Genomic DNA, 16,737 nt, shown 5'->3' on the forward strand with positions numbered 1-16,737 from the left:
AGACAGACATGTACATACAGACTATTGTAAATCAGAAAGACATGTACGTAGACTGATACAGATAGAGCAAGATCTTTGAAACACAGTGGTACAAAGTATGGTTTTAGACAATTTTAGTGCCAGGGTACTTGTAAAAGACATCATGTACCATCCAGGGCGCGACAAACCCGCTTGCCCGACGTCCCGGGGCAACCAAATTGAGCCGTCGGGCAAGTAAATCAAATTATCACTTGCCCGATTCGGGCAAGTGATACTTTTACAGTAATTTCCTAGTGTCCAAGAACTCTACCATTCACCCGTCAACTTCTTACCCGTCGTCAAAATCCAGAAGCAAAAAAGCGATCGTTCCGATTTCGAAAAAACTTCACAGACAGCTAGCCAGCTCAGCTAGCTCAGCGCGCATGCAACAGTGACACTTCAAGCCATGAATGCCGCTCCGCCTCCACGCACGGCCGGCCGTGAGCTAGCTAGAGACAGCTAGCGCGATCGTACCAGCTGCGAGCTTATTCGCGCTCTCTCTCTCTAGCTCTGCAGGCCGCACCGACAGGCCTTTGCTATTCTCTGATTGCCGATTGGTTGAATCACGCCAAATATGACGCCATTATTCTAGGGAAATGAACACGTGCGAATCGGAATGGAATAAACAACAGGGATTTTCTAGTAAGTACAAAAAGTCAAATGTTTGATATTTATTCATAATGACTGTTAATGATTGTGAACATATTATTTAAAACTCGCTGCTCATATAAATCAGATGAATGTTTTTGTCTCGTTTTCAATTTATTACTGCGGTCTCAAGATCCGACCGAGCGAGTCATTTTGATAATAGTATCGAGACCCCCAGAATATAAGCCGTTGTTGTTTTGTTTTCATGGTTTTAGCGACGTTGTTTAGTCTAGTTTTCGCATACTTATCCGAGATTTATCGTAAAATATCTTCAATATTATTATTTAGTAAGAATTTACAAATTTTGGCATGATATTTATAGCAGTGAATGATGAAATAAAAATGTCCGTACTTTATTTAAAATAGTTGATTACCCATTATTTACATGACGTTTCTTGATGGAAGAGTTGACCCAAATTATTAACAGCTGAAAATTAGCCTACGTTTCCAAATGACAGCGGCTTGCACAGACACACACGTGCGTTGATCAGCTGTTTTTTCTCGATTGTGCTAGTAAACATGGAGGCACCGCCAGCCAAGAAAGCGAACTACGAACACAACAGACAACGAGGGTTCGTTCCGAAATGGAAGACGGAATTTCCATGGCTACAATTCAATAGTGATGAAAATACCATGAAATGTGGTATATGTGTGGATTTTCCTGCGATCGCCGATAGAAAGGCAGCAATGTACGTCACCTTTATTAATCTGCCAATGTAAAGGTACAATTACAACTCAACTGCTGTTCTTGCTTCTATATTATATTATCTTTAAATATCAACATTGAACTTTCTTGCCAGCCTTTGCTGAACAACTCACTTGTTTTATTTATGTGATTATTGCATTTGCTGCAATTGACTTACAGATTATATATGGCCCTGTTGCATAAATTTCAATACACAATCATGTGGAATCCTTGTCATACTGCTGATCATGTGATGTTGCACCATGGTACATGTGGCTACCATTAATGACATGTTTGTATCATATTTTTTACAACAGGGTCATTATGCTTTTTTACATGACTGAATATTAAAAACTTAAACCTGCTTGAACCATTCTACCTTGCCGAGATTCATGTGAATCTGATTATTTATGGAGAATCAATAAAATGCGTTTTTTAAACCTTCAACCATCCTTTGTTGACCATTTTCTTTGACATATTAGGTTATTATTCAGTACAGTTACACTGTACATGTATGTGCATTAATTTGCTATCTAAAACACTAACTTATCATTACGAGATAATAAATGCTTTAACCTCGAGTCCTTTTTCGCTTTAAAGTTTTGGGCAAGTGGAAATATTGTTTGGGCAAGTAAATTGAAAACCCACTTGCCCGACAGGGCAAGTGGTGAAAAAAATTCTTGTAGCACCCTGCCATCTACATGTATGTTCACCCTATTAAATTTCAAACAGAAAGACAACCAGACACATACAGACTAACATTCGTCAGATAGATACAAAGACTGATACATGTAAAAGCAGAGCAATTAGATCTTTGAAACACAGTGGTACAAAGTATGGTTTTAGACAATTAAAGTACCAGGGTACTTAAAAAAGACATCGTGTACTATCTAAATGCATGTTCACCCTAGGTTCAAACAGACAGACAGACAGACAGATACACACACATACAGACTAACATACGTCAGGTAGACACATCATAGACTGAAACATGTACAGTGTACAGGCATCTTGCAAGATCTTATCTTTGAAGCACAGTGGTACACAGTATGGTTTAGTCGTAAGTGCCAGGGTACTTGATATAGATGTCAGGTACCCTAGAGCTAGGTTCACGTACAATCGATTGACAAGACCCTAGGAGAGCCAGAGGAGCATATTTGAACAGACAAAGGGCTTTACAAAAAAGGGGTCATCACTTTCGGCGGATACAGGCAAAGCCTTGTATTTTGTTGCAGGCATGATGTGAATTTTGTATGTGGAAGTGTAGAGAATATTACATTTTTCACACTCTTTCCATCAAATCATGTGCATTCCATGCAACACAGTACCAAATTGATTTCATTTGGTCACTATTTTTATTGAAATTTTGCTGCTGATGACTTAGAATTTCATATCAAAAGTAGATTTCTAACATTAGAAAAAGTCTTTTGTGACTAAAGTTTACATAAATCTATTTTAGATTGGATGATTTTAAGCAAAACACATATCTGTTTCAGTCAAAAAAATTATAATTTTCCCTTTTTTTTTGTAAATTAAAAAATTCTACACCTACAGGGTGTGCAGTGATGATAACATATACCAGTAGTCTTATATGATTTGTAAACCACCATATCCACTTTTGGGCATTCATACAAATCAGATTTTGGCAAACTGTTTATGTGTTGATCTGATTCTCAGTTATGAATATCATTATTGTCCTTTAATGCTGTAGCCCGGCATTACATCACTTCATTTCAAAAGCTAATACTTTAAACCCCACTGCACTAATTATAGCTACTTGCGCCCTCTATATAGCAAACAATTAATGCCTAACCGGTGACCAGTGGTCTCCCATGGTCCCCTTTGTCTTATGCTAATTGAGAGCTGAGTTGATGAGATAACCACCTGTCAGTGACCATACAGGGAGGTCTAATCCCTCTTGGCCAAACTAGTGCAGATGGGCTTTAAGAATATTCTACTAAATCTTTCATCCTTTTTCATCAGAATGTCAGTCTTTTCATTTTTGGGTGGTGTTTTGTAGCCTGAGAGAAGACAGTCCCAAGGATCTCTTATAACATGTCACACATATCCACTCCTAAATGTCACTCACCCCCTAGGGCCCTTTCGGAATGATTGGTGGTAGGATTGGGGGGGGGGGGAGGGGTAGTTCAGTCGTTGGTTAGGGAAAGAAGAATTTGAAGAGGAATGGAAGACAGCATGTATCACCCATCTCGCTCATCTTTTTTTTCAATCAATGATAATGAAATGTGTCCTGAAGACGGTAGTTACAGGTATGATTATTTCTTAAGGAATAGGAATTTTACAAATGGAACAGGAAGTAGAATAGAAGATAAGGCATATACATCTTAACATCAATGATCCAGACCATTATTCTGTCAATCATGTATAATGAAAAGTATTCTGAAAGGAAACCACATGTATGAATACCTTGCTTCTATAGTTTTTATTAGATATGTCTTCATGTTTTGAGAATTAAATTCACTATAGATATAAAGCTTTTACAAGTCTCTGTCCTTCATTCTTCTTATCATACTTCCTATTTTGTTTCTTGTTACATGAAATTTGCTGTGTCATGAAGAGGCAGTAAGTCTGTATCTACACTTAATATATACTAATAGTGTGCAGTTATCAGAGGGCCAGCTGCACGCCATATATGTTTTTATGCTGGTACATATTGCTTTGTTTTGCTCTCAGCAGACAAATAACACTTTAATGTCCCGTATAAGTGATAGAATTTCAGTTATTAACTTGTAATGAGTTTAAAGTGGACTCCAATACCAGAAAGTTAATGTGTGATAATTTTTTATTTTTTTTGGGGGGGGGGGGGAGATGGTGGAGGGGTGGGGAGGAGTTATCTCATGTTATAGCATTGGATATGATTGATAAATCTAAATACATAATTGGAAATAAAATAATTGCAATTTTCTTGATTGATGTTCTAAATTTACAGCTCAATTCGAGAAAAGCAAAATTGAGAGTAGTTTTCATTTCTAAAATAAAAACTTCTTTTTCTAATATCTGCTTAATAACAACGCAGAATTTTTTCTTTTTATGTATTTTTCATTAAAATTAAAGAAATGTTAGTAATAATGATGATATAATGTTGGCAAAAGTGACTCTTTGAAATCGCTAATTTTATACTTGAAGTAATCGATCATCCCCGTTGAACAGAATCACTTCTTTCCCCACTTTCACTAGCAAATAGCTTGACTTCATCTTAAAAAACTCAAACTCCTTCAGGCAAGACTAGCCACCCGAGAGTAAAAGGATAATAGAGAAAGGGGTTTATGAAAGCAGTAACTCCCTTAATCAATAATAGAATGTATTTTGCCCCGCAGTTACAGTAGTTTTCCAATCAATCGTGCCTCTGCATTTCGCCCCATTGTTTGCGATGCTTTGAATGCGCCAAGTGAGAGAAGGTGTACAAAATCTATTCAATCGTCAATTTAGTGTGTAAATGTCACAAATTATTTTTTAGATGTTGATGTCGGCAATTCATTTCCTTATTTGCAATCATAAGATTATGTTTTATTTTGAGGGAATATATTACAATATTGCAATATAATAGTAAATCATGAGCTTCATGTATATCCATTAGATATGATATGCTTGACAAATCGGAATGACTTTATCAAGTGAAATAATCTCATTTGCATTATTTTCTTCTCATTTCATAGTTAAACAATCAAGAAAGATAACAAACTTGTATTTCTAAAGCAAAAGTTAGAAAATAATCTTCGAACAAAACATCAAACAAGATCAAATTTGGATACTTATCGTCATTATAGCGACTGTTGTTCTTCATGGTCATCAAGATCAAACCTAAGTACAAAAACAAAAACAACTTCAAGATGGCGCCGAGCCCATTTCCTTATTCGCAGCTGTGACCATATCACAATGACTGGAGATAAAGATGTCTCCTGTTCAAGGACAAAAACGAACGTCAGATCTTCTTTTAAACTCATTAGCAACAGAGTATTTAAAAAAACATGCAGTATGACGTACGTATTGATGTAAAATCATTTTTGGTAGATTATATAACTGTATGCTTGTAGACAAGTTGTTTGTGGGAAGATTATTTTGATTTGTGAAAGAGTTCATTCTATTTCAAAGATGGTCATTACAATGAACCAAGACAAAGTTTGATTATATTCTGCTTTAAAGTTTTATCTTATAAAATTTGTGAAACTCTTTAGTTTCTAGATTATAAATATTTGCTTGGATTTGTTTGTTTCTCATATAATTATTTTCATATGTCAAATAGCTGCAGTTGACAACTAAATTTGTCATACCCTTTGTAAATTTGATATTTTTTGTGTTTTTCGTAACTCAAATAATGAAAGGTGGACTGGTTGAATTAGGGCCTTTGTTGGTAACTTTTTAGTGTTTTAGATGAACGCTTTAATATGTCATATTCTCAAGATACATAAATCGAGGCAAATCAATTTTTCACATGCTTTAAAAAATTACAAACTTGGTATTAAAGGGTATGAATGATCTAGTTGCCAGTGTAAGTAAGAATTGTTGAGTCTTCAAGATGTTCTTTCCAATCCTAAAGCCATTTTACAGTAAATTTATAATGCCTAAATCAATTGGATGATTTTCAGCCCTATAGTTACACATACGTCATCACATCCGTTGAGAACCAAAAGGACGTTTGTTTCACATAAAACGAAATGAGTTGCAGCCCTTCTCGCTCTCCGCAAACCATTATCTTCAGGCTAAATTCTGCAGTATCTAACACCTTAGAAAACTAGAGCATTATTCCCATTTATACAATGGTAGAAATCATCTATTATTGATTAGGTTAAAAGTCCGCTTTCTCTCAGTGAGATATGTCATACCCGAAGTATCTAAATAGCTCACCGCCTTTATTGATTAGTTAAAGAAGTGGGCCATCCTTTCACAAACGGCCTAATCCTAGCACAGAAAGATCCTGAAAGCCTGTTGACGAAAGCAATCAAGACAAACAGCCTCGTTTCCTGTCCTTACCATTTTATTTTTTATTCTGAAATCCATTCCTCTCGTCCATGAATCATAATACCTGCATTTTTATCATCAAAGAACCCGACATAAATTAAGTAGGATTTATTGATGTATATTTCTGTATTTGTCGTTCGTTAAATATGAGGGTTGTTTTTGCGGGCTGGGGAAAGAAAATAGACGGGAAGTCTTTAAAGAGACTGCTGACGCTAGCGAGGCAAACAGCCTGTTGCATGTAACCCACGTCCTCCAGAAGTGTAGGCTTTTCCATCGGCGACAGACGCAGTGTTTCCCAGGCAATATACTGCATGCGGCTCTGAGTTCAGTTCAGGCTGCTTCGTATGGATAAACCACCTATCTTCGTCTTGATGGCTTTTCTCGTCTGATCTACTAATTCCTCATTTTAATGAGGTTTTTTGATTCCTTCCACCTGATTCAACACATGCCTTGATTTCATAACCATCTATTAGCTTCTAGCTCGTCTGACCAGTTTGGAATATATTGGATTATTAACAATCTTTTCAATACATTTAATGTAGAACAGTGTCTTAATTACAGCTACAGTACAATGACATGCCTACGTTTCAGTGTAATTGGTATTGCTATATCATTATACCTTTGTATGGTATATGCCAGGGCCATTGAAACTGATGGTAAGTATTTTTTTTTAATACAAAAGCATATGTCTCCTTCAAAACATCGAATAGATCTACATGTACCTAGCTTCATTCCAGGTTTGTTTCCCAATGAAAGATTTATGTGAGCAAACTACAAAAACAGTACTACTATCTGTGTGTGATTTAATTAAAAAACTATATTATTGATGTACAGTATACAACATATGTATGTAACTAAACAACTTTGTATTAGTTCTAATACATTCAATAAAAATGTACCATAATTACTTCTCTGTAGATTTTGTTTGATTCAAATGAAAACCTCATTCAATTGATGAAATTCTAGATTGTGTTTTGATGGATTTTGAAAAAACAAAACCCTTCACCCTATTAAAAAAAAAAAAATTTAATTGAATATATCACCTTGGATTACAACCATATTGGACCTCACCCAAGTCATTATATCCCTGATAATATCATGAATACAAAGTGTTTAATTCCCTTTAATACTGGACATATTGAAGTGTATATTACACAATAATCTTTAGTTGGACGATACACAAATCCTCTGTACTTTTAGGTAATACAGGAAGGCATAAATTGTCAGGTAGAAACCACAATCATGATGATACATATCTGGTTGCAACCGTTGCTAATCCTTTTTATCGACCACCACTAGGCCCTGGGAATACAGTGGGGGACTGTATTTCCAGTATCTGTGAGTGAAAAATAATGCTGTGTTATTAAATACATAACAATCTCTTTCAGAACTAATGGAATCTGTTGGATTTTAAAAACTAAGTTTAAAGGTAAAGACCAGTATTGGAAACGCCCCAATTTCAAAAAATGAAATGGAAGCTCTCATTAACAATCATGTGAAAGAATATGTTTTGACTAATACATGATGATACAAAATTTGCCGGGAGACCGCCTACTAATTCATATATTTGGTAAATTTGTTTCTCTCATGGTCTGTGAGAGATATAGGGTAGTCCCATATACATCTTTCTGTGTATATAGTGCTTGTAACTTTACAAAGAATGGGCCAAATTTCTTATCATTTTGATGATTCCAAAACCTTGCAGATGCTACATGTAGATGCTAGATGATCAACCTTTTCTGATCGATTCCACAACGTTTCTTTCACAATGCAATCGCATGACCATAACTGGTCTTTACCTTTAAACTAAGGTGAATAATAAAAATGTGTAATCCTATCTGTAAGAATTTCTTTTCTCTTTTTAGTATTTAAACATTATAATGTAAAATCATTCCTAGGTTTTATGGTAACTACCAAAAGTTAACCATTTTGCGAAATACTAGGCCCCATTTTGGACATTTTTAGATTATTTGTTCTTCTCCTGTTTTCAACATGTCGTTTTTTGTTATTATAGTTATTATAGCCAAGTTAAAAAAAAGAATGTAAAATATTCTATTTAGAACATTAGATTGTTCATATAAATTAATTCTTTAAACAGTATTCCAAAAATATCTTTAGCTGATCGCTCATTGAACCACAGGTAAAGACTTTGAAAACTGTTTTGGTACATATACATGACTTGTACCATTGGATTTTACCCTTATTGCTGAAAAGGATGAAAGCTTGTTAATTTTTAAGCACTTGGTATGAAAAACTTAATGAAAATATGTACTTATAAATTGGAACCTGGAGACAGTTCTCATTAGTTGAATGATCCACAAATACTTTTGGTGGGATTTTTTGCAAACCGGTTCAACAGTGCATATCAACTGTTATTTCACCAGAATATGCATGATCGACCCATGTGCATGTAACCCTATTAAAATAGCCATGAAAATCATATTTTTGTGGAAAATATGATAAGTATACAGGCTGTATATCCAAAATTGTACATGATTATCTCATGAGCTTGTCGTTATTTTTAGAGTTATTTTCGTTGAAATATACTTGCAGCACTTGGTTTCCTCATAGCGCTGTGCCATTACGCAGAAACAAACTCGTTTCTCAGAGCCTTGCCATTAAATAATACTAAATGCCATCAATGTGCATAAAAGCTTTACCGGCAAGACATTCCGACATGTTAATTTTCCTCTTTAATCACGTTCACCTACCCCATATACCCACGCATGAGGAAACTAATGCACTTTAATGCCAACGTTCAAAGATGTGGGAGATGGCCTTTGCGTCTTATACTACCGAGTTGCTTTCCACGGTTGAGTTTGTCGCATGTAATGTACTCATATATTTTTCCCTTCTTTATGTCAGAACCTATTTTGTAAGGTTTTATCGATTCATTTGTTCGTTATGGGGGAGGTTTCTTAGAAATGTACACTGAAAACATGCACTTATTTTTCTTTAAATAAAAGTGTTTGGAATTTGAATGAATCTATCGTAATCTAATTGAGCCTCTCCGAACATATATGCATGGAAAATTTACAGGCAACACTGTTAACATTTATTAAGTGTCTTGCAGAGAGAAATTTACCTCATTTGTATCTGCTTACTGAGTGCAAGGTATAGATCATGTAATTAAATTAAGTTTACTTCATTTTCCATAATCTGAATACAATTCGCAAACAGTCAAAAAATATAAACAAGCATACAAACATACCGGTACTAGGAAATAGCTGAAAAGAATCAAGGCAAACTCGAAGAGGAGGAATATTGCTTTTAATGAATACCTATGTAGTATGTACAAATCTAATCTTTTGGGAAAAGACTTCACTTGGCCTCTGCTTTTATGATAGATCATATGCCTCGAACAAATGACATTTTGATGGATTTTTTCAATAGCCCAAACTTTTAAATAGTACCTTCAATGATTTGAGTGTATCAAGTGTTCCTGAGAATTACTACAGGGAATCGGTAGGACTGAGGGCTAGATTGGACAGTAATCACTGGAGAGAGAAACCTAAGCTTGGAAGATGAGAATCAATAGAATACTTGAGCATCTTAAAGCTGTTTTATCTACAGTCCCTGGCATTTCATTCCATGTCATTTGATGAGTAGCTGTCCTTCCTTTCGAACAATTTATTCTTGTTTCTCTTGAGCTCTCCCTCCCCAAGCAGTCGCCCTTCATCTCCTCTGGGAATTGGTCACCTTGGTGCGATTCTTTGAAACTTAAAGACTACAGAGGGATCATCTTTAGCTGCATGTGTTCTCATTCCAGATTCAGAATTGAACATTCTGTCTTTGGTATTATGTCCCGTCTGACAACTACTTGTCTTTTCTTTCCAAAAGTTTTTTATTCTAGTTTCTCTTCATGCAGCTCTAATTCTTCCGAAGCCGTCTCCCTTCATTTCCTCTGGGAATTAATGTGTTGCTTCAGTGCGATTCTCTGAAACATAAAGCCTACAGAGCGATTATCTTAAGCCGTGTTCACATTCCGGATTCTGTAATGCAGACATTGGCATTATGTAGCGTTTGATGAGTAGTTGTCTTTCCGTTTGATTCTTGTTTCCCTTGATGCAGCTCTCCTCCTGCAAGCACGCATCTCCCCTCACGTCATTCCATCTGGGAATAGTTCATTTCAATCCAATTCTCTGAAACATCAAGACCACAGAGTGACAGACCATAGATGCGTTTACATTACAGATTCTGTATAAGATTAGATAAGATATTTATTCATATTTTATTCAAATTTCACAAGGAGCATAACATTAGATTATTACACATTTACAATTTTTTTTTTTCAATTTCAATTTGTTATTTCATAAAAAATCACATACAATATATATACATTGAGAATTGTGCTGGATCATTTACACCCGATAAAGCCGATGGCTTGAGAGAAGTGGGTGGACCCATAACATAAATGATAAATGTGGAAAATACAAAACATTAAAATTCACAATAAAACAAAATGCAAGACGTGTACAAGACATTACAAACTAATACACAATAATAATACAGAACATTATAATTTATATGGTAATTGTAATTGAAAAGAAAGATGATTGCAATGATAAAAAAGTGAATTAAAAGAAAGACAATGAGACACTGGTAAAAGCAGAGCTTGTAAGTTTAGGGTCCCCTCTGGTTGAACACATAGTCAGTGGGATTTTATTCCATGGTGTTTGATGGGGAGTTGTCTTTTCTTTTGAAAAGCTTTATTCTTGTTTTCTTCTGGTCTGCTTCCCCCGACCAGTCTTAATTCCTTCATTTCCTTTTGGAAATGAGGAGATGAGGTCGATTCCCCGAAACCTAAAGATTTTAAATCTGAGTGATTAACCATAGCTGAGTTAACATTGCTGTGTTCACAATGAATGCTTCAGATCGAATGCCTTTTCCAAACCTATGAAAACTTCTTAAAATACCAAGATCCCAGAAATGTCACTTGTCACTAGAGTCTTAAGTGTCTTTGTAACACTTCAACTCTCTTAGCGTTGGCCGTCTTAGCATGGAACAACTGGGACAATTATTCTTGTTGGAACTATCCAGCTTGCATCCGTAATGCATTTGTTGAAAACACATGTAAAACAGTGATATTTTAATCACTGTTGTAATACCAATTTTGAATATCAGTAATTGCACTGTATGTGAATTAACAGTCCTTCAAGTAATATTGTCGCATGAGCTTTTCTTTGTAAAAGCAACTTGGATTAGTGATTTATAAACAAATTAATCCACCATTGCAAATCAAACTATGCCTATTGTGAATTCATCTTTAAAAACAGTGCGATAGACAAAGCAAGGGCATACATTTGTACACATCAAAAGCCTTTTGAGTAACATGTGCATTTTCAAGCTGTTTCATATTCATACAGTTTATGAGCATTCTGTTTGTGCTTTGAAAGGACAGGAATCTAATTTCCTGTCATATGTCTCCTTTCATAACTACCTGACCATTGAGTCTTCATGTTTTTGTTATTACTTAGGGAAATGCAGCTGCATGCTGAAAGTGCTGAGGTAATCATAATGCAAATGGAATGACATACAATATGAAGCAAATCAAGTGGAAAATGTTATGTATAATGCTTGTTTAGTTAGGAGGGGGGAAAATCAGTGGTCTGCAAAGTTGATTTCAAGCATATATATTTATTATTAAGTACTGGAATATGAAATATATGCAGGTAAGGACATTATAATTGTTTTTGCGTCAAATTATGGTAGGAGCGAATTCTTGTACATACATGTACATGTACATGTACTTCATAATTGTTAATGGTTGATAGTTACAGATATTCCACTTATAATTAGAAAAACCCAATTCTGATTTTCAATTCCAATTTTTTTTAATGTGAAATCGAAGCTTTTACAATCTCTTGAAAAGCATATGCACCATTATTACTTGGAACAATTTTAGCTAAGCTAGTTTTCTATTCCAATTTTTAACAATCCAATTTTCAGTTTGAGATAGCCACGCGCAAACACTCTCTTGAAATACACCATTATCATATTTTGCAGGGAAAAAAATACTTTAAAAATTTCGGGGGCTACTTTTCAAGCTTGCTTGCACTCTTTAATTCGTTTTGCATTGAACTCTATGCAAATTTTTTTTTGGGGGGGGCTCTTTAATGACTTTCAGGGGCTCTTTTTGGCATTTCGGGGGCTAATTCGCCCTGAGCCCCTGTGTATTTTTTTCACTGATATTTTGGCTTGTATTGGAACCATTTTAGGTGAGCAGTTTTTTAAAATAAACAATGTATGATTGCATGTGCACTTCAGTGCCTACTATCAAACAATAGACAACAAACATGTAGGCTAATTGCATATTTCCCCCATTCGGGAATGCATTCATCAACACCTTAAAAAATACCGGTCGGTCGCATAATTCATCACTGTCCTGCAAATTATCAATCTCGCCTGAGATTGTTTACATTCCACCCTCAAACCGGCCGGCAAATTGGCATCATCCGTCCCGATTTGAAGCGGGAAAACGACCCGCTGGTACTTATGGTAAGGTGATGTTCGTACGGGCGGTTGGTTCAGGTGTCAATTTTCAAGTTATTGATCTAAACCTGTGAATTTTTACTCCCAAACGGTCGTTGTGATCATCAGTAGCTGTTTAGAGAGCCTACTGCTATTTTTGTGACTCAATTGAAACAGTGCATGCTGCCAGATGTACTATACATACCTGCTGATTGGTAATACAATTTGATAGAGCGCTTGGATATTGTATTTGATTATCAGTACCAGGATACATGCATGTAAATCCAATCAATATTTGCCAGCCTGTCTTTTAATAGAATACCAAGAGAAGGACACATTGTACATTTTGCAAGATATGAACACACACTGTATATATTTTAATTCAAAGTAGGATTTGACATGTACATTGTAGACTTGTATGTTTATTTCCAATCAATATTTGCAACAGTCTTTGTGTAATGTAACTGTCAAAATGAGTACACATTTGCAAGATGAGGAATCAAGGACAAAACAATCTCTATTACATGAACATGTATGGAACATGTACTGTGCCATGATGTTTCGTAACTGACATGAAACAGCTGTTCATTTACATCCGATGTAGATTTAGGCCTATACTTTAATTGAAAATAAGCCATGTGCATGGACACACAGATTTGGTAAACAACAGTTGTTTTTTATGGAAATGATGAGAGATATACATACACAGGTTTGTAAGTTATAGAATTTTATGGCAAACCCGTCTCTATCGTATTTGGATTTTACATGCATGCAGGTGCATTTGTGAGATGTTCATGTAATTAATAATTTGAAATGCTACTTTAATGTATGGGCGTACTGTAAGTGGACAATTTCAATATTGTTTGATTCATCAAAGGTTTGGCACTGACACAGTGTGGTTGCTTCTAATACTTTTTTTCTAATCGCATGAGACGCATATTCTATATTAGTGCTAATATAAGGGAGCATTAACTCATACGTTTACATAGCGTTAATATCCTTTTTGCTCTAAGCATAGATGTATATGGTATATCAGTCATTTTTTACCAGGCCTCAAAGCATTTCAAAGCATTCCAATGAGTGGGTCTTTCATCATGTAATTGATTAGTACATCTGTCTTAGAACTGCCCATTTTTGTTTACCAATAATTAACCTATGATGGGGTTCATGACCATTGTTATTTGCATTTCAAGTGGTCAATATTTGGAAATTTACTTTTGACAAATGGCCTTATTTGATTGTCGTGACAAAACTTGAAATGCTCAGAATTAGTTCATGTATTATAGTTTAGTGCAAGTCTAGAGCTAGTGTTACATGTATTATTCGACATATAGAAAGTAAGTAAAGGGAAAAGAAAGAGAGAATGTAGAGAGAGAGAGAGAGAGAGATAGAGAGGGGGGATGGGAGAGAAAGAAAGGGGGAGAGAGAAGAGATAGAGAGAGAGAGAGAGGGGGGGGGGGGTGGGGGGGGGGGGTATACTCTCATGTTCTACCCATTAGGTACTGGTAGACTAAATCATAAATTGCTCGAATTTAAAGTGCATAAAGCTCTGTTTACACTTGATGTTGAAAACCGCTTCAGGAAATTACCCCAGCGAAAAGAAAAATGATATAAAACCATTTCATGTAATAAATGAGAGACAAATGGGTCATTCATTGTAATTTGTTTGCTATAATGCTCCAGATATGCAATATTCACTGAGCAAATTTTCATTTTATTTTGATCTTTGCACAGGGGTTTACTGGTTCATGTTTGAATGAGGCTTGAACATTTCCTCATCTAGCCCATTCTGATGCTAAAGGGATTTCTGTTTTGATAGGTTTCCAGATTTCCTGTCTCCACGTTCATGTTGAATTTAAGAGGAAAATAGTGCCCACTTTAAATTGTCTTTGGTCAGTCTTCTTTTCATTAGATCTCCTCTTTTTTCTGTTTTCTCTTTCTCTTTACCCTGAATCTCCACTTCTATGCATTTTCTCATGCTCATTCTCATCCATTTCTCTTTGTCTCTCCTTTCCTTTCCAGCTCTCTAATTTGCTCCTAAGAGTCTTTGTTGCTCTTATTGCATTCTTTCTTCTTACTCCTAGTCTCTCTCTCTCTCTCTCTCTCTCTCTCTCTCTCTCTCTCTCCCCTCTCTCCATCTCCCTGTCATTATCCTCATCTCCCCTTTCATAGTTCTTACCCCTCACCCTCCCAACTCTGTTTCTCTCTTCTCTTTCTCTCTTCTCTTGTATACCTTTTATCCCATGTTATAAAAATGGATCCGCTCAACCACTTTCCCTGTTGTTACCTCTCCAAACATTCATCCATGTATGTTATAGGGCAAGATTAATTACTTATTCCGACAAAGAGCTGCAGATACGATTCTGGAACACTAAGCAATGATTCCCGAAGCTTAGAGCTGGCAGATGCATGTCTTTGTTGAATAATGTGATGTGACTCACATATTGATCTTCACATGCTGATTGAAAGTGTAAAATTATGCCCTTGGTGTTATGCCAGTAACATTGAGCACAATACCCCAATTTTCGACAGTTGCTGTCATACATGTTGACTGTCTTCAATTTTTAACCTTGGAATACTTACAATACATCAATACGTTAAAGGTATAGCGTTCTCAGTGGATTTCTTTCTTTTTTGTTAACACAAAAGTGGCTGCATTGTGTATAGTGTCATACACATATATTACAATGTAAATATTGATATAAGATTACTACCGGTATGCTAAAAAAACATGTTATTAATTCATTTTCTCTGATTAAGATCTGTGAATTTCCCACAATCATAATACAAATAAAAAGTGTAAATCTATTGAATTACGATTCAATTTCTTACAGATTTATAGAATATTCTTTGCTATGTAGTAAACTACTTTCAGTGAAGAGGACAACTTATGCTACAGTCACAAAGGTTTGTGCGAACGAAATTTTGTACGAATCTCCCTGTTTTTCTGTTGTCTTCCCGAAGTTTGTACGGCGTTCGTAGCAGTTCGTAATGACATCTGTGACCGAGGCTTTATTAGTTTTGTGACAGAAGGGTGTTAAATCATACATGTACCCCCCTTCTGGCTCTTAATGTATTTATTGTTATGGCTGAGGTCTTCCAGACCTTTAATCCATCCCACCATCTTAAACGGGCCTAATGGCTGGGTTAATTAGCAGCTGATTCAGCGCATAATCACCCCTAACGAGGTCAGGTCCTTGTAATTAACTTCCCACTCTCGACCGGATAGAAGGAGGAGAAAGCAAATGGGAGGTGTGTGGTGAAGAGGGTGGGGGGGGGGAGAGGGTTCTTGATTTTGTGGAGGTTTCTTTGGTGTATTTTCTTCTAAAGAAAAATGTCTGCTGAATTCTGATGGGGGGGGGGGGGAAGAAGGTGTGTACATGTAATATGAATTCTCTGATGTGTTTATCTAATTGAATTGAGAAATACAAGCTGAATTTTCACAGGAATAATGACAAGAACTGGGGGAGGGGGGGGGGTAAATTTTTATTCCTGCAGTCTACTTTTCTTGAGAAGGTAACTGGAAAAGGTGGTGGTTCTTGATAATTTCGATGTAATTTTTCTGAAAAGAAAAACAACAACTACAGTATATGTAATGAATTATGCAGGATTAATGATAAATGAAGTTGGGGTGTGTGAATATTTTCTTTAATTCAATTTCTTGAAAAGATATATATATATTTGTTTTTTGCATGAATAATTAAAAGGGGACCAGAGAGAGGCAGTCTTGATGGCACTTTCCTTAGAAGGGAATATTTTTATATCTAGTGAAAGAGAAAGTGGGAGGGGAGAGAGGTGAATTTCTCAACAACTTCTTTAATTTTTGTTGAGAAGATAAATACATGCACTTGTCGGCATGATTTTGGGTGGAGTCGACAGAGAAAGGAACTGATTTATACAGTGATTAAAGTAGAAGAAAGGATGCCAGTTCAATG

At 35.7% G+C, this 16,737-nt stretch overlaps 1 protein-coding gene across 1 annotated transcript in view; it reads left to right on the forward strand.

Moving 5' to 3' along the window:
- The first annotated feature begins 6,618 nt into the window (after nt 1-6,618).
- LOC115929042 overlaps nt 6,619-16,737 on the forward strand; it is a 43,381-nt gene continuing 33,262 nt past the window's right edge. The window contains exon 1 of the mRNA XM_030997150.1: nt 6,619-6,987. Coding sequence (XP_030853010.1) covers nt 6,903-6,987 — 85 coding nt within the window. The 5' untranslated portion in view covers nt 6,619-6,902. The remainder of the gene's footprint in view (nt 6,988-16,737) is intronic.

The sequence above is a fragment of the Strongylocentrotus purpuratus genome, unplaced genomic scaffold (assembly GCF_000002235.5).
Source record: "Strongylocentrotus purpuratus isolate Spur 01 unplaced genomic scaffold, Spur_5.0 spur5_scaffold_4, whole genome shotgun sequence".
In the NCBI taxonomy this organism is placed as follows: Eukaryota; Metazoa; Echinodermata; class Echinoidea; order Camarodonta; family Strongylocentrotidae; genus Strongylocentrotus; species Strongylocentrotus purpuratus.